At 44.2% G+C, this 19,637-nt stretch overlaps 1 protein-coding gene across 2 annotated transcripts in view; it reads left to right on the forward strand.

Annotated features, from left to right (window-relative positions):
• Nucleotides 1-19,637, forward strand: part of LTBP1 (latent transforming growth factor beta binding protein 1) — a 365,237-nt gene that overhangs the window by 56,617 nt on the left and 288,983 nt on the right. For both annotated transcript variants that reach the window (XM_044292462.1, XM_044292464.1), the window contains exon 3: nucleotides 12,537-12,828. In XM_044292462.1, the coding sequence (XP_044148397.1) occupies nucleotides 12,537-12,828 (292 nt within the window). The remainder of the gene's footprint in view (nucleotides 1-12,536; nucleotides 12,829-19,637) is intronic.

A 19,637-nucleotide genomic window follows, 5' to 3' on the forward strand; every position in this document is an offset into this window, starting at 1 on the left:
TAACCGATCGGAGCCCCAGCATTACACTGCTGGGGCTCCGATCGGAACTGCAAACTGCCACCAATGATGGGGGGAGGAGGGGGACCCTGTGGGATATGGCCGGCACATTCATTGGTGGCGCAGTGGCCACAGTCCCTCCCCTCCTCCTCCTACTCTGTCCTCATTGGTGTTCAGCGGCAGCCGCGCACAGTGGGGAGGGAGAGACTCCCTCCTCCCTCCGCTGTGCCGGCCGGCTCAGTCCTGCCTCTCTGGCCTCCGGAGGACACGGAAGCAGTGAGTGAGACGCTTAATTTCACTCCCGCTCCGTGATCATGTGATGTAAACGATTACTCGATGCAGGGAAACTGCATCGATGAATTTTTTGACTCTATTTAATCGAGTTATTCGAATAATCGTTTCAGCCCTACCCCGATCCTTCCGAGCCGGCGCAGGCGCAGCAGGAGACGCTGGCATTGAATAAGGGACGCAGGCGCACTGCGAGTGAGGGTGCCGGGCAAGTTATCCGGCGCACGAGCAGAAGGTACAAATGAGTTCAAGGCCAGCGTTTCCTGCTGCGCCTGCGCCGGCTCGGGAGGATCGGGGACTGTAAAAGCCGCCCAGCGCAGTGAATAATAATGAGCTGGGTGGCGCTAGGAAGCGACAGTTGGGGCGCGGCTGGGCACAAAGGTATGAGTAAAAACGCCCCTTGGGCATGAAGAAATGTGAAGAAAACGCCCCGTGGGCATAAAGGAAGGTGATTGACAGATGATTATAAAGTTGTTTTTACATGGTTTAAAATGCGGACAGGGGGTACTCTTATGTGATTGGAATACACTTTAATAGACCTATGACTGCATAGGAATAACTAAATATGTTTATCGGGCCTGTCAGTGTCCCTTTAAACAAATGCCTCAGACTGATGCCGCTCCCCATAGAGTTCCATCGTAGTATACTTTTTTTTTTACCAGACTGTGAAGGATATAATAACGTGGTGTGCTGTGTTTTTGTATCAAATTTTCCTTAACTTGTGCGTCAAACGGAGGCATAAAACGTGATGTGTAGTCTTTCTGCCCAGTTGACAGTTTAGTTTAAATTCTGTCATCTGACAGTGACACAGTAACATAGGGGGAAAATAGACTGGTGTCACCTGCACTGCCTTGAGGATGCACCTAATAAATTGGGCATATACTCCAGCTGTCTGTGGGCCTAAACGGAAATCTATGCCAGCTAGGAGCTGGCAGAGATTTTAGTCTTCTTTTATGCCAGTCCCCTCGTCACAGTCCTGAGGATAAATAGATGATGGGAGAGATCTCTGTACTGACCCCTGATATATTTATACATAGTTATTAGATCTCCCCTCAGTCGTCTTTTTCTAAAGTGAATAACCCTAATGTTGATAATCTTTCAGGGTACTGTAGTTGCCCCATTCCAGTTATTACTTTAGTTGCCCTCCTCTGGACCCTCTCCAGCTCTGCTATGTCTGTGTCACGGACGGTGTACAGGAAACAAGACAATGCAACATGCATATATGACTCACTGGATCCAAAGCTAAGGAACCAAAAGGGAGACCCCTGCACAAAACCTGGCACTTTCCCTGGCTGCTCAGCCTATGCAAAAATCCCAAAGGTGGATGGTTGCATATCCACGTACCTCGACTATATAACACCTGAACACCCTACAATAGTGAGGGGACACGACCACTGGCTCCCTACACCAGACACGGAGGGAGTCAGGGTCACCTGGGATCCAGCAAACAGAAAATAACAGATAAATGTACAGCACTTAACTTAGTAGCAGACTGGGAAATAGGATCAGCATGCGCACACACACTCCAGGAAGAAGTATAAGCCGCCCAGTAATGCATTATGGGGAGGAATTTAAAGGGAAGCAATCAGTCCAACTACATGACAGCTGAGAGAGGCTAACGAGATGAGGAACTGAACACCAGAACAAAGAAAACTCAAGGAGGAGGTTCTGAAAGGCTTCTGTCAGAGCTTCTCAGCTGTCTGGTTGTGACAGTCTGCCTTGTTCAGTGGAGCCCAGAACTGTACACAGTACTCCATTTGTGGTCTGACTAGTGATTTGTAAAGTAGTAAGACTATGTTCTCATCATGGGCATCTATGCCCCTTTTGATGCAACTCATTATCTTATTGGCCTTGGCACCAGCTGCCTGACATTGGTTTCTGCAGCTTAGTTTGCTGTTCACTAAAATTCCTAGGTCCTTTTCCATGTCAGTATTACCCAGTGTTTTACCATTTAGTATGTACTGGTGTCACGTACATGTCCTTTCCCATGTTTATGACATATATATTCTTTTTCCATGTCAGGCCACAGTCTGTGGAGAACATGGTTGTTCAGTCTAAAACTGAGGTGCTCAGTCACTGAGGTGCTGATTTCTTTATTGTACATGTAACTTTATGAATTTAGAATTTGGCAAACAGAAAATAAGAGCAAGAGCATTTAAAAGGGTGATTCAAGACTACCATATCTTCTGGAGTTCATCTCTTGGTGCCCCCACGATCAGCTGAATGGAAGATCAGCAAGTACCATTCCTGCTCATTTCTTGGTAAGGCCAGCTTCACACATATTGTACTGGCTGTGCCTGATATTGCTGCTCAGTCCCTTTCAATTTAAAGGGACTGAGCTGCTTTTCTTGGCAATACGAGTACAGAGCTGTGTCTGGTAAACATAGGAAATGTGGTGCTCACTGGAACACATTAGCTGATCAGTAGGAGTGCCAGGAGTTGGACCTCACCAGTCTAATGCCAATCTTAATGCCCTGTCCTGAGGATAATACAACAAATTCCCAGCGGACGCTCGTTCTATTCAATTCATATGCTTTTTATAATTCTAATAGGTATATCCAACAAAAGAAAAGGACGCGTTTCAGCCCGTCCAGCCTTCGTCAGCTTCGCCAACCTTCTTTTGTTGGATATACCTATTGGAATAATAAAAAGCATATGAATTGAAAAGAACGAGCGTTCTCACCGAGTCTAATGCTGGGAATTTGTTGTATTGTTCTCTGGAGCTCTCTCCTTCCCGCGCCGGCACGCACCCCAGAGTCGAGTGCCGACCATCTTCCTACTTCACTGTCCTAAGGATAGACCTTCACCATAGTAGACCCTTAAAACCCCTTTGAGACTGTGTTTACTCTTCCACTTTTCTCTTACTGTTAGGGGTTCCTGTATTTTTGATGGGAAAATAACAGTCTGATTAAAACGACTACATTGCATGATAAATGTTAGAAAGGGTCCTATCACGCCTTGAACAGCTGTTTGTTACTGCTATAGGGTTTGTATGTGCATGCTTGACTGTTGCTCCTTTAAAACTTCTCCTTGTGCAGTGATGGTGGAGTTGACAGATGGTGGATTTTATTAGTGGGACATCTACTATTCTAGCATCACTTATGGTATGCAATAGATAGGTAAAAAAAAAAAAATCCCGGAATACCTTTAACCATGGGGAAAAGAGGGCATCATTACATGCAGAAGACATATCTAAGGACACAATTAAACAGGACACATTTCTGTCCGGTTTAGTGGACAATTAAAGGGATTGTCTGTCCATAAGAATGTGTCACCTACCCACAGGGTTTAACTGCTGGGACCCTACTGATCAAAAGTACAGGGTGGAGTGAAAGGAGATACAGATGCAGCAGAGTTACAGGGTGGAGTGAAAGGAGATACAGATGCAGCAGAGTTACAGGGTGGAGTGAAAGGAGGTACAGATGCAGCAGAGTTACAGGGTGGAGTGAAAGGAGATACAGATGTAGCACAGTTACAGGGTGGAGTGAAAGGAGATACAGATGCAGCAGAGTTACAGGGTGGAGTGAAAGGAGATACAGATGTAGCAGAGTTACAGGGTGGAGTGAAAGGAGATACAGATGCAGCAGAGTTACAGGGTGGAGTGAAAGGAGGTACAGATGCAGCAGAGTTACAGGGTGGAGTGAAAGGAGATACAGATGTAGCACAGTTACAGGGTGGAGTGAAAGGAGATACAGATGCAGCAGAGTTACAGGGTGGAGTGAAAGGAGATACAGATGTAGCAGAGTTACAGGGTGGAGTGAAAGGATAAACAGATGTAGAACAGTTATAGGGTGGAGTGAAAGGAGATACAGATGCAGCAGAGTTACAGGGTTGAGTGAAAGGAGGTACAGATGCAGCAAAGTTTACACACACTTGGTGAGTTATCCCATCTAGTTAACGCATTATGACCGTGACTGTAAACTCTGCATTGCCTCTCTGTTCATTTTCTATTGCACTACCAGAACTGGCTGATTACTAGGAGCTTTTCCAGGCTCACAATATTGATGACCTATCCTTAGGACCAGTCATTAATATCCAATCATTGGTGGTCTGACAGTCTGCACGCCCACTGATCAGCTGTTCCCTGTAGCCTGTGAATAGTGAGGGAACCACAGCTCTATTCAAAGCGTAGTGGTCATGCCATGTAACTGCAGCTCAGTTTCCATTGAACTGAATGGTAGCTGAGCTGCAGTAACCCGGCACGACCACTACACTTTGAACAAAGCTTCCTGTTCTATTCACAGTGATAGTTACAGCGCTGTAGTAAGGTTGGGGATGTCTGACCCTCACCGATTGGCTAGTAATGACTTATCCTGAGAATAGGTAATCAATATTAGCAGTCTGGAAAACCCCTTTAATGCACTAATAGCACCAATGCATGACCATGGATACTTATCACCTATCCTGTGTACGGTACAGGTAATATGTTCTACTACGAGGTCCAACCCCTATGACATTCTTTAAATATACTGTCAAGAACCCATAAATTGTGGATCTATGAAGATATGCTGCCAGGTGCAGAAAATGTTTGTCTTTTTTGTCTTCTGAAAATTGAGGAAACTCAATTTCTTTATACATGGAAAAATGTTTGAAATGTGATGTTGTACTTGGATGAAACTTTTTTATCTATTAATAACAAAAAGCGCTCCAAAAACAAGAACAGAGAGGTTTGACTGAGCAACTCCACCCTGGAACTAGCCCAAGAACACAAAAGGAGATGCATAGCTTTCAAACCCAGTTGTTTCGACTAAAGCCTGGTTGCCGCATGATGACCCATAGAGGAGCCTGAAGAAAATTACTTTCAGGGGTCAGGCCTTGGTGGGTTGATAGGAAATATCAACACTTGCTGTATGGTGGAGATACGCGAGACTGAGAGCTGCCATGGGTGATTTATAAGAATGTGATTATAGAAAGCATGCATGTACAAGAGGTGGAAAACCTTCCACCATCATTGGATCTGCTTCAGCAGTACTCTCCCCATCATAGAGATATGAATGGCAAGAGGGCTACATTACCATATTATTTTTTTTATCATTTTATTAGACCTCACATCAGTGGACATTTTCCTTTTAGATATATAAAATATCAATTTTCTGCACTGTAAATATTCAATATACAAGACTCCACAGATGTTTGGTTCTTGAATCTTCAGGAAACGTTCAGTATGTACACACACCACTTCACAAGGAATCTATGAACCTGTTTGTGCCATCCTGATGTTAGTGGTAATATCTCTCCTGCAGTACCAGCTCCTAGAGATATTGCCAGTATAATCAAGGGATCCTATATTGAGCCTCTGTAAAGTTTCAGCAAGCTTTTTACCCAACCCATGGATTGCCAATAAAACCTGAAGGTCTCAACCTTTTTGGGGATTTGCAACTGTAGCTTGAGGCTATGCTGGTGACATCTGTGATGTAAGCCTTGTGCTCGGACTGGAAAGTTTTTGAGGTTTTGAAACAGATGATTTTGGAATTCTCCTTGCATATTGAATGACATCCCCCTAGAGTGAAGGGACTTTATCTAACACCAGTCTTGATCTAATTTGCATACGCCAAATTTATTGTGGTCTCATGCCCCCATTTATTGGGGTCAATTTTGTCTTTCGTCCGGTCTGTTTGCCAGGTGTAACGTGCACCAAAAAAATGGCATAACTAATCTTACATTCGTTAGGCTGCACAGGTCCTGCCCTGGTCTGGTAAATACTGTCCATGTGTTAGCCACATCTCCTGGGCCAACTGCAGCAACTTTGACCCAAACTGACTGCTTCATCGTGTTTTATAATGCAGGCAGTTCTTATCAGATTCCGAGTCTAATGTGCTGTGTACTCACATGATGATGTGAATATAATACAATAGACCCATGATCCGATAAAACACTATGAAGCAGTCTGGGAGACGCGATCGACACATGGACTGTTATTAAACTCTTATGCTTCCTCCTGGGCAGTGATTGTCAGCTCGCAGTGTTCGCCAGTGAACATATGCGGGCTGCTATCTTTAGTATGGTAGACTCAGCCGTCCGGTGATGCACAGGTAAGCCCTTAGTTGTGCCTGTGCCGGGAGCCGGTCTGAAATCAAATGCAGTCACCAGGAGCAGGCAGTTCCGAGAACAGCCACCGGGGGCCTTCATCGGGCTGTTCTCGGAACTGCCTGCTCCCGGTGACTGCATTTGATTTCCGCATCTTTTGCGGCCCCAGTGAAGTGAATGGGTCCGCACCCGAGCCGCAAGCAATGCTCCTCGGATGCAGAACCAAACCACGTTCGTGTGCATATAGGCTAAAGCTGTACTTTAATTTAGCAGTTGCCCCCCCATTATGTTTATTCCTTGCACTCCAGACCAACTTAGTTTATCATGAAAAGAAAAGTGAAAAGAGAGAGTAATATAAATAAAATGATCCATCTCCTGGCTTCCTATATGGTTCATACAGCCCACCATATATTGAGTTTAGCGTACATTTGGAATTGATTAGTCTTTTTATATTTTAACAGCTAATGACTTCTACATGCCATAAACTTTTAAGTGACAGCTTTGTAGAATGATATAATAATAATTTATGCCCTGTGGTTTAGACCACACACTACATCTTGCAGGAAATGATGGTTTTACTTCACTGAATATTGTACCCAAGTGTGAGAAGAGATTTCACACCAGCAATGAGTCGAGTTTTTCTCATGATGTTGTCTCACGTTGCTCCATATTATTCTTTCAAATCACTTCAGAGGAAGGTGCCTGCATGGTTATGTGGCTAACTCAATAGCTCTTCAGTGTAGTGGAACATTGTAATTCTGGGAAGCAGTACAACAACAGGACACCTGCCATGTAGAGAGACTCGTGTTTTTATACCATACTCACATTGGCTCTCAGATAGAAGTTAGGATTGCAAAATCTGTGTTTTTCTGTCTACTACTATGTAAAAGAGTCCTGAGATGAACCTGTCGGTGACGTGCAAAGTGGTGAATGTTGCTGATCGCTGCACTTTTTAGGTCAACTACTCTAAGTAAAATTTAAGCTTTTGGAGGCTTTAGTGGGTTTCTGTGATTGTTTTTATTCCTTATTTGCAGCATCCTTGATGGTGTGGATTTGAAGCATACCTGTCTTTTTTTTTCATAAATCAGTTGTTTATGTGAACAGATGAAATTATACAGTGGCATGTAAAAGTCTGGGAACCCCTGATCAAAATTACTGTTTCTGTGAACAGGTAAGCAAGTTGAAGATGAAATGATCTCCAAAAGGCATATAGCTAAAGATGAAACACACTTTTCAACATTTTAAGCACTATTGGTGTATTATTTTGGTTGTGTACAATTTTAGAGTGAAAAAGGGAAATCAGTACCTTTTTAAAAGTATAGGAACCTAAGGAGATTTGAGCGCTCGGATAACTTTGACCGAGGTCTCAGACCTTAAATAGCCTGTTAGGGTTAAGGTTTGTTCACAATCTTCATTAGGAAAGGCCAGGTGATGTGAATTTCAAAGTTTTATAAATATCCAGACTCCTCTAACCTTGTTCCAAAAAACAGCAGCCAAGGGTTATTCATCTAGCAGCTGCCGAACACTCTGAAAATGAAAATGGTTGAGGCCCACAAAGCAGGAGAAGGCTATAAGAAGATAGCAAAGCGTTTTCTGGTTGCCATTTCCTCAGTTTGAAATTTAATTAAGAAATGGCTGTTAACAGGAACAATGGAGGTCAATAGAAGGTCTGGAAGACCAAGATAAATTTCAGACACAGCTGCTCGTGGATTGCTAGAAAGGCAAATCAGAACACCTGATTGACGGCAAAAGACCTTCAGGAAGATTTAGCAGACTGGAGTTGTGGTACATTTTTCTTCTGTTCAGCAATACCTGCTTAAATATGGCTTCCGTGGAAGAGTCATCAGAAGAAAACCTCTCCTACGTCCTCACCACAAAATTCTGAATCAGAAGTTGGTAAAGCAACATCTAAACAAGCCTGATGCATTTAGTAAACTGTGGACCGACGAGGTTAAGAGAACTCTTTGGCCACAAAGAACAAAATGATGTTTGTAGAAAAAAAAGGGCACAGAATTTCATGAAAAGAACACATCTCCAACCATTGAGAACAGGGGTGGATCAATCATGGTTTGGGGTTGTGTTGCAGCCAATGGCACTGGGAACATTTCACAGGTAGGGACAAGAATGGATTCAATGAAATTCCAGCAAAGTCTGGAAGCAAACATAAAACCAATTGTAAAAAAAGCCGGTTGGAAAAAGGATGGCTTCTACAAATGGATAATGATCTTAATTACACCTAAGAAACCCTAGACCTACCTCAAAAGGCACAATGTGCAGATTTTACCATGGCCCTCACAGTCCTCTGATCTGAACATCATTGAAAATCTGTGGATTTACCTAAAAAGAGCAGTGCACGCAAGACGGCCTGGGAATCTCACAGAATTGGAAGACTTTTGCAAGGAAGAATGGATGAAAATCCTTCAAACAAGAGTTGAAAGACTTTTGGCTGGCTACAAAAAGCATTCACAAGCTGTGATACTTGCCAAAGGGGTGTTACTAGCTATTAAAGGGTTTCTATCACCAGAAATACTGTTATGTAGCTGACTGACATAGAGATGCGCTAATGTTAGCACTACATAACAGTATGTTTCTAACGTTAGTCCCTGCAGCCGTTTTTGTTAAAAAAGCACTTTTATTATATGTTAATGAGCCTCTAGGTGCTATGTGGGCGTAAAATCAGCACCTAGAGGCTCCGTCCACTCACCCTGTATTCCGCCCAGGTCCAGTGTTGTGCCCGCCCCACTCCTCTTGATTGATGCCACTGTTCCCTGCATCGTTGGCGAAATCCCGCGCCTGCGCCGTTCACATCTGTCTTCGGCGCAGGCGCAGTGAGTGAATGATGCGATCCTGGTGCCGGCTTCCTCAGTGCGCCTGCGTCAACTACGTCACAGTGAGGAAGCCGGCATCAGGAGAGCGGCCTTCACTCACTGCGCTTGCGCCGAAGACCGAAGTGAACAGTGCAGGCGCGGGATTTCGCCAACGATGCTGGGAACAGTGGCATCAATCAAGAGGAGAGGGGCGGGCACAACACTGGACCTGGGCGGGATAAATCGTGAGTGGACGGAGCCTCTAGGTGCTGATTATACGCCCACATAGCACCTAGAGGCTACATAACAGTATTTCTGGTGATAGAAACCCTTTACCATGCTGGATGCCCAATGTTTTGCTTAGGCCCTTTTCCTTTTTTGTTACTTTGAAAATGTAAAAGATGAAAATGAAAGCATGTTTTTCTTTAAAATACAAAAGGAATGTTTCATGTTCATGCCTTTTGGAGATCATTTCATCTTTACCTTCACAGTAACAGTAATTTCAGCTAGGGGTCCCTAAACTTTTGCATGCCACTGTTCATCTTATTGAGTGACACGATGGAAGTACAAGGGAAGACAAGAACCTAAAATAGTCAGGTCAGACACAGTGGCATAGCATTGGTGACCTGCCCTAAAGGTTTATCATCAATATCAGATTGGTGGGGGTCCAACTCCCGCCACCCCTGCCGATCAGCTGTTTGAAGGGATCATGGCACTCATGCCAGTGCTGCTTCCTCTTCGCAATTCCTCTTCTGTGCTGTCTCCTTTGTTGCCGCAGTGCAGGGTAATTGCAACTGCTCGTTTCATTTCTCCACTGTAAAGGAGAACGCGCGCAGATAATTTTTAAGATGAACGTGCGCTCGTATGAGTGCCGTGACCCCTTGAAACAGCTGATCGGGGTGCCAGGAGTCTGACTCTCTCCGATCTGATATTGATGACCTATCTTGAGGACAGGTTATCAGTGCTACGCTACTGCACAACCCCTTTTAACACCACATAAAGTTTTAAAATGGCTGAATGTTACAAGGCTGTATCAAAACAACGCCCATCAGTCAGATTCTGAGTTTTGCAGCTATTGACAGAAGGTGCACCTCACCGACTTCTTGCTTTGCCCATCCCCTGCTTAATACTGAGACCCCAAACCCCAAATTTAGCAAGACCAAGTTCAGAAAATTCCCAGTAATGCGTTATCCTCTACACACACAAGCAACAAAGCATCTGTGGTTATATGTCTTTGTAGTTTTCAAGGCACAAGGTGGTCCTCCATAGTAGACAATCATGTTTGGTGGATGCACGCATTACTTGGTATGCCTGCAGGCCCCATGTGAAGGCCTTCTGACTTTTCTCTTATGGAACAGTCGACTTATTACAGATGTGTACAAATGCATTGTATAGTGGCCATGGACTGCTCGGAGTCCTTACTGTACTGATTTTACACACATGGAGGCGTTTTCTTTTTAATTTATATTGTAGTTTATATCACGGTGCATTAGCAATAATGAACCCCATTCTCCAGTCTAAATGTTTTTTTACCACGGTTGTTCATTTTCATTTTGTGCCGTTGTGATGTAGCATGAGATCCCATGTCTGCAAGGCACGGTTGTGCACATAGACTGTGGCGTCATCCTCCCATACTTCAGTATTTTCATTGTTTGTTGTCTTTATGGCTATTGCACAGGTTGAAAGGAGAATGCTACTTATGTCTGTCCACACTTCTGGAAAACACATTCTGATCTTTGACCCTTTGCATATTGTAGACATACTGGGAGAGATTTATCAAAAATGTCGTAAAAAAATGTCCTACATATAGCGGTAGGAGACACACAGACAAAAATTAAGGTAGTAACTGCTCCAAATCATAATACAGATAGCCCCCAATTTACAAAGCACCATCAGCAAGATCAAAGTAAATCTGCTAAGTAAATATTACCTTGCTGCTTTACAAATACATATTTCTTTTTTTATAGGTAAGTAGGGGAGATTTATCAAAACTGGTGTAAAAGAAAACTGGCTTAGTTCCCCATAGAAACCAATCAGATTCCACCTTTTATTTTTCAGAGCTTCTTTGGAAAATAACAGGTGGGATCTGATTGGTTGCTAGGGGCAAATAAGCCAGTTTTCTGTTGCACCAGTTTTGATAAATCTCCCCTACTTACCGATAAAAAAAGAAATATGTATTTGTAAAGCAGCAAGGTAATATTTACTTAGCAGATTTACTTTGATCTTGCTGATGGTGCTTTGTAAATTGGGGGCTATCTGTATTATGATTTGGAGCAGTTACTACCTTAATTTGTGTCTGTGTGTCTCCTACCGCTCTATGTAGGACTAATAGCAATTATGTCAGTTCTTTACTACTAATTTTAAAAGGACTGTCATCAGTTTTGACATTGCAAAACTGCTTACAGCAGTACCTACAGGCTGGCAGAATAGTGGAACTTTTTTTGAATATGTGTGAATATGAACTTTTATTCTGCCATGTTGTGCTCCTTGAGTGCAACGGAGGAGGAGCTTTATTGGGAGTCACTCTCTGCTTTCTGAGTTGCGCTGCATTACAGCTCCTCCCCTGACAGCTGTATCATCCAAACAGGAGACCACTACAAATGTCACTCAGAGCAGATGGGAGGGACTGTGAAGCAGTTCAGTGCACTTAAAGGGGTTGTCCATGTTTTTTATACTGGTGACCTATCCTCAGGATAGATCCAATCAAAGTACAGTCGGCACTCCGTATTCTCGGTGGCGTGGTGCACGTGTCCCGGGTCGGCCTCCCATATACGTTTATGCAAGATAAGACTGGCACTCACTGGATGCAATATCTTTTCTTTATTGGTCACATAAAAAACAGTTGTGACGCGTTTCGGCTCCTGAGGTGACCCTTTCTAAAAAAAAAAAACAGAGAAAGGCTCACCTCACGAGGCGAAACGCGTCACAACAGTTTTTTATCTATCCTCTGGATAGGTCATCAATATCGGATTGACAGGGGGTTGACTCCCAGCACCCTTGCCAATTAGCCAGTTGAAGAGAAAGTGAATAGGATAGAGCAGAGTAGTAATTGCATGAGCTCACCACTGCAGTTGCCCCGACGAGCAGGTAAGCGGTAAAGAGAAGGCAGCGCTTCAGTCTCTTCAAACAGCTGAGCTCCTCGTCGATCTGATATTGATGACCTATCACACTAATCCTGATAATAAATGCTAGGTAGGTATGTTTGTACTGGATAGTCAAAACTGCTGACAGATTGCCTTTATAGGGAGTCTGTCAGCAGTTTTGTTTCTTTTTTTTTTTTTTTTTTTTAAGCTGTAATACTCTTTAAATATATTGCACAGTACATGTCCTGTCATAAAGAATTAGATGTTCCACTTTTAAATAATCTGTTCATCTTTGCGGTTTTCAGTCTCATGATTGTGCACTTTTCTTCTACAGCAAATTGTACTCCGCCATGTCAAAATGGTGGAATGTGCCTTCGTCCACATCTTTGTGTGTGCAAACCTGGAACTAAAGGAAAAGTTTGTGAAGAGAAGGTGACCCAAGACAAATCTTCTACAAGTACAGAGACTCAGGGTGCAGGAGCTCCAGCCCCTCCACTGCGGCCCATTCCTCAACAGGCAGCTCCGCAGTCAACACCAAAGAAGGTACAAGCCTCTCCTGAAGCTACTCAAGGACAAGTGACACTAGCACTGAAGCAGAAGCCACAGATGATCGTGTCTCAGCCTCAGTAAGTTTATAGTTGAGTTTTTCTTTTGCACATATAAGGCTACTTTCACACTAGCGTTTTTTGCGGATGCGTCATGGATCTGCAAAAACACTTCCGTTACAATAATACAACCTCATGCACCCTTTATGAACGGATCCGGTTGTATTATGTCTTATATAGCCAAGACGGATGTGTCAGAGAAAACTGATCCATCCCCATTGACTTACATTGTGTGTTAGGACGGATCCGTCTCGCTCTGCATCCCAGGACAGACAGAAAAATGCTGCAGGTAGCATCTTGGTGTCCGCCTCCAGAGCGTAATGGTGACTGAACGGAGGCAAACTGATGCCTTCTGAGCAGATCCTTTTTTATTAAGAATGCATTAGGGCAAAATTGATCCAGAAAGCCAAAACGCTAGTGTGAAAGTAGCCTAAAAGTCGGAAGCTTCAGGCCAAGTCATGTAAATGCGATGGTCACAACAACCTATGATAAGAACAGGCGTCACTGAGGAGCTTGAGGAGCTCAAACCTAAAACTGCCAAAACTAAAGAGGTGACAAAACCATTGACTAATTATAATAATTGATCTTCCTCAGTAGACACGGGGGCCAGAGGGCTACAGTGAAGTTTGATTGCATGTGAACTGGGGTATGACTGCAACAAACCTTCAATATATCCATATGAGAAGTAAATTATGGGCAACCTTGTAACTATCAGAATATTTATACTGCTCTGATTAACAGTCTATATTATTTATGTAAACAAATTAGGATCTATAATAGAGGAGATTCCAATTTGTTCTCATAAACAACAAGCTCACCAGAGCGATCTGGGTTGAATTGAAGACAAAAAGAACCCAGTTGCAAATAAAATATATATATTTATTAATAATAATTCAGTGCAAAATAATCAATATAATATAAAAATGGGTTACAATCCAATAATATTCAATTATAAAATTGGTAGCAATAAAAAACAACCCTAATGATATGCAACTAAGAAACACCAAATAACCTAAAGAATATGCCTCTAATCAATAATATAATGAGATATCTTACTAATGGCCCAAGGAGACCATTCCTTAACTGAACACTTGATTTCTGCCAGCCACAGATGTATCAGATCTTCATCATATTTCCTTACATAGATGTATAAATATAGATTCAACCATATATGACTAGAACTGAAATCATATATTTGGAGATGATACAACGATATATACATAAAATGTATCTATTTATCTCCCTAGATCAAAATGGCACCATTGAGGCTGCAGGTACAATGATCCCAAATTAATCTAGAGCCTAAACACAGGATATAATTGATGTAATATATAGATATAATTAATTAATTTCCTAAAATCCAGAAGGAAATTTTATACCATACCCAGAATCTGCCTCGAAGAAATCAGGGTCAAGGTTCAGGAATGTAGTATGGTCAGGTCCTATTCCCTCCTCTCTTAGTCTCCTGACTGTGGTGGTTATTCCTTGGATGATCTTATGACGTGACGACCCCCCCCCCCCCCCCCCAATCAGCTTATGCTGCCTTTTTATCCCCCTTGGTCAGGTTAATCAATAATTAGTGACATCAGTTGTGACCCCCTCCCACCTATTTCACAATTCATATCTTACTTTACTCTACCACTAGATGGCACTGGAGGTCTATGAGTAAATTTTGGAATTAATTAGTATTTTTACTGCTCATCTAATTTACCAGTCAGGACTTTGACTGGTCCAAAGGGATACAATAGAATGTTGTCTCTTACCAAACAATTATATGTACACTTATGTTAACTTCACTCTAGTCACACAATTCGAAGTCCTACTCTATTCATTGCATTGTCCATGTCTGCTTGGGAATAAACATACCGTAAGTGTTGCTCAGTCATTGTCCTTTACGACAAGTCTGCTTAATGTGTTAAACCATTGTTCACACCATTAGAGGAGATTTTTTAAAACCATTCACTCATCAGTCTTCCTCACACTAAGACCACATAAACCGATAACCATATTAACCTTACTTTATGCTAAAACATAAGTAAACTCGATGATAATTTTTATGATTACATTTCCATCTTATTTCTATAACCTAAGCATCTACAAGATAACATCTGACATTGTAATGCATATGATTCTTTCTCTATGCATTTAAAGGAAAAAATGACCTTTGGACATTTCCTTGCTTTTAAGTCTATGTATAGTTTTCTGTGGAGCCTGCAAACACCATTTTCTTACTCCTTTGTTTTGACCGAGGCTTGGATAATACCTTTTAATCTCCCTTCTCTTAAGGCCTCATGCACACGGCCGTTGTTTGGGTCCGCATCCGAGCTGCCGTTTTTGCAGCTCAGATGCGGACCCATTCACTTTAATGGGGCCGCAAAAGATGCGGACAGCACTCCGTGTGCTGTCCGCATTCGTTGCACCGTTCTGTGGCCCTGCCAAAAAACTATAGCATTTCCTATTCTTGTCCGTTTTGCGGACAAGAATAGGCAGTTATATCAATGGCTGTCCGTGTCGAACGCCATCCGTGCTTTGTGGATCCGCAATTTGCTGACCACAAACGGTCGTGTGCATGAGGCCTTACAGAGATACCTAACTAGAATTAAGTATTCAGTTCAAGAGACTTGAATTTACCTTCTATCCTCTTTTGAAAACCTGGACACAATGGCTGACATTCAGCACGGATACCAGAATATCAAAACATAACAGGTTTTGGCCTCCTGCACACGACCGTTTTTTTCCACATTTACTGGCCGTTTTTTGCGTTCCGTATATATGTTCTTTATACGGAACCATTCATTTCAATGGTTCTGCAAAAAAAAGGAATGTACTCCGTATGCATTCCGTTTCCGTATTTCCGTTTTTCCGTTCCGTTTTAAGATAGAACATGTCCTATTATTGCCCGCAAATCACGTTCCGTGGCTCCATTCAAGTCATTGGGTCCGCAAAAAAATGGAACACATACGGAAATGCATCCGTATGTCTTCCGTTTCCGTTTCTGTTTTATTCGGAACCATCTATTGAAAATGTTATGCCCAGCCTAATTTTATCTATGTAATTACTGTATATGCTATACGGAAAAACGGAACGGAAACAGAAAACGGAACAATGGATCTGTGAAAAACGGACTGCAAAACACTGAAAAAGCCATACGGTCGTGTGCAGGAGGCATATATATATACATACATATATACACAGATGAAAAACGGACAGCACTCCAGGTAAAAGTAGTGGTGTTTATTCACCCATGTGGATGGCAACGTTTCAGCTCATACAAGTCGTTGCCATCCACATGGGTGAATAAACACCACTACTTTTTACCTGGAGTGCTGTCCGTTTTTCATCTGTATTATATGGGGTAAGCAGCTACATCCCTGGACATAGCACCCACATAGCCTTTTCCGGTGCCGGCATTTGTTTCCTTTTTAATATATATATATATATATATATATATATATATTAGGGCTGCACGATATGGGAATTTTGTGCGATTGCGAGTAGGGCCCTAAAAATTGCGATAACGATATGCGATGCGATATTTTAAAGGAATTGTGCTAGAGGTCTATTTGCTTGGATTTTCCCATATGAGCCGCTGACGTGGCTGGGTATGACATAGTTATGGGGGATCTGTGGATGACTCTGAGTTGTGGGGGATCTGTGGATGACGCTGTGTTGTGGGGGATCTGTGGAGGACGCTGTGTTGTGGGGGATCTGTGGAGGACGCTGTGTTGTGGGGGATCTGTGGAGGACGCTGTGTTGTGGGGGATCTGTGGAGGACGCTGTTATATGGGGGATCTGTGGAGGACACTGTTATATGGGGGATCTGAGGAGGACGCTGTTATATGGGGGATATGTGGAGGACGCTGTTATATGGGGGATCTGTGGAGGACGCTGTTATATGGGGGATCTGTGGAGGACGCTGTTATATGGGGGATCTGTGGAGGACGCTGTTATATGGGGGATCTGTGGAGGATGCTGTTATATGGGGGATCAGTGGAGGATGCTGTTATATGGGGGATCTGTGGAGGACGCTGTTATATGGGGGATCTGTGGAGGACGCTGTTATATGGGGGATCTGTGGAGGACGCTGTTATATGGGGGATCTGTGGAGGACGCTGTTATATGGGGGATCTGTGGAGGACGCTGTTATATGGGGGATCTGTGGAGGATGCTGTTATATGGGGGATCTGTGGAGGACGCTGTTATATGGGGGATCTGTGGAGGGTGCTGTTATATGGAGGATCTGTGGAGGACGCTGTGTTGTGGGGGATCTGTGGAGGGTGCTGTTATATGGGGGGTCTGTGGATGACGCTGTTATATGGGGGATCAGTGGAGGACGCTGTTATATGGGGGATCAGTGGAGGACGCTGTTATATGGGGGATCAGTGGAGGACGCTGTTATATGGGGGATCAGTGGAGGACGCTGTTATATGGGGGATCAGTGGAGGACGCTGTTATATGGGGGATCAGTGGAGGACGCTGTTATATGGGGGATCAGTGGAGGACGCTGTTATATGGGGGATCAGTGGAGGACGCTGTTATATGGGGGATCAGTGGAGGACGCTGTTATATGGGGGATCAGTGGAGGACGCTGTTATATGGGGGATCAGTGGAGGACGCTGTTATATGGGGGATCAGTGGAGGACGCTGTTATATGGGGGATCAGTGGAGGACGCTGTTATATGGGGGATCAGTGGAGGACGCTGTTATATGGGGGATCAGTGGAGGACGCTGTTATATGGGGGATCAGTGGAGGACGCTGTTATATGGGGGATCAGTGGAGGACGCTGTTATATGGGGGATCAGTGGAGGACGCTGTTATATGGGGGATCAGTGGAGGACGCTGTTATATGGGGGATCAGTGGAGGACGCTGTTATATGGGGGATCAGTGGAGGACGCTGTTATATGGGGGATCAGTGGAGGACGCTGTTATATGGGGGATCAGTGGAGGACGCTGTTATATGGGGGATCAGTGGAGGACGCTGTTATATGGGGGATCAGTGGAGGACGCTGTTATATGGGGGATCAGTGGAAGACGCTGTTATATGGGGGATCAGTGGAAGACGCTGTTATATGGGGGATCTGTGGAGGACGCTGTTATATGGGGGATCTGTGGAGGACGCTGTTATATGGGGGATCTGTGGAGGACGCTGTTATATGGGGGATCAGTGGAGGACGCTGTTATATGGGGGATCAGTGGAGGACGCTGTTATATGGGGGATCTGTGGAGGACGCTGTTATATGGGGGATCTGTGGAGGACGCTGTTGTATGGGGGATCTGTGGAGGGCGCTGTTGTATGGGGGATCTGTGGAGGGCGCTGTTGTATGGGGGATCTGTGGAGGGCGCTGTTGTATGGGGGATCTGTGGAGGGCGCTGTTGTATGGGGGATCTGTGGAGGGCGCTGTTATATGGGGGATCTGTGGAGGGCGCTGTTATGGGGGACCTGTGGATGGCACTGTTATAGGGGATGTGTGGAGGACACATAGGGCCATGAGGGGGGCCAGCTTAAGACATATAGCATCTTATGCTGGTCCCCCTCATGTGTCCTAAACTGGGCACATAACTGCCTTTTGCATGTAAAGTGTTTTACTAGTGTGTGTATGGGTGAAACAATCTCTCTCCTAACAGGTCCGGCCTCTGTACTCACTATGAATGCAATGCACTGCAGCGAGCTGGCCTGCCGGCGCGTAACTGACGTCACTTAGTAACGCTCCTGCTTCCTGAAGTGGGAGGAGCGTTACTAAGTGACGTCAGTCACGCGCCGGCCAGCCAGCTCGCTGCCGCACATTGCATTCATAGTGAGTACAGAGGCCGGTGTTCCGAGCGCCCGTAATTTTTGCCTACCCCAACTCTGCTGAGGCTCCCGGCGCATGCGCGATGGGCCATAAATCTAACCTGCACTGGCCGTGAAATTTTGGTACCCAACTCGCGCGTGCGCACTGGTCCATAATTTTTGCCTACACTCTCTGCTTAGGCTCCCGGCTCCCGGCGCATGCGCGTGGGCCATAAATCTAACCTACCGCCCCGTGAAATGTTGGTACCATAGTTAGTTTTGCGCAGGCGCTAACACACCTTTTCAGCCACTGAGGTGGCGAGCTCGGCGACACACCTCCTTCTGAGCCTTCCGATGCCTCTACGTCACTACCGGAAGTGACGAGGGTACCAACTTTTTACAGGTACCAACTTTTCACGGAACACCGGACCTGTTAGGAGAGAGATTGTTTCACCCACACACACACTAGTAAAACACTTTACATGCAAAAGGCAGTTATGTGCGCAGGGCCCCTTTATATATAATCGCGGCATTTTCGGGTCGGCCAAATCGCCATATCGCATTTGCTGATTATCGCGATTCGATTGTTTTTTCGATTTATCGTGCAGCCCTAAAAAAAAATATATATATATATATATATATATATATATATATATATATATATATATATATATATATATATTGTAAGGGACCGCCTCTTATTCGGGGGTCATTCTCAAAATGATCTTCATAACCACTGGGTTTCAGGTCCAAACAGTGCAATTTATTTTACACTCTTCATACACAACATGGCATAAAACAAAAGCCTGCCCATCTGGGCTCTACCTAAACATAATATACATCTTATCCCTAACTCGGCTATATGATAGCGTTCCCACATGGAACCAGGTGCGGCTTACCCCAGACATACAGTCCACCAGCCCTCAGGCTGTAACAAATGCAGTACCTTTGGAGGGGGTTGTGGTCTAGCAGTCCTTCTGACTCTGACCTTTTAATGCTTGTTCCCGGGTGTCGCTGAGTCCCCCAAAGTCCAGGCTATTGCATAGCCTCGTGGCCCC

Source organism: Bufo gargarizans, chromosome 4 (assembly GCF_014858855.1).
Source record: "Bufo gargarizans isolate SCDJY-AF-19 chromosome 4, ASM1485885v1, whole genome shotgun sequence".
Taxonomy (NCBI): domain Eukaryota; kingdom Metazoa; phylum Chordata; class Amphibia; order Anura; family Bufonidae; genus Bufo; species Bufo gargarizans.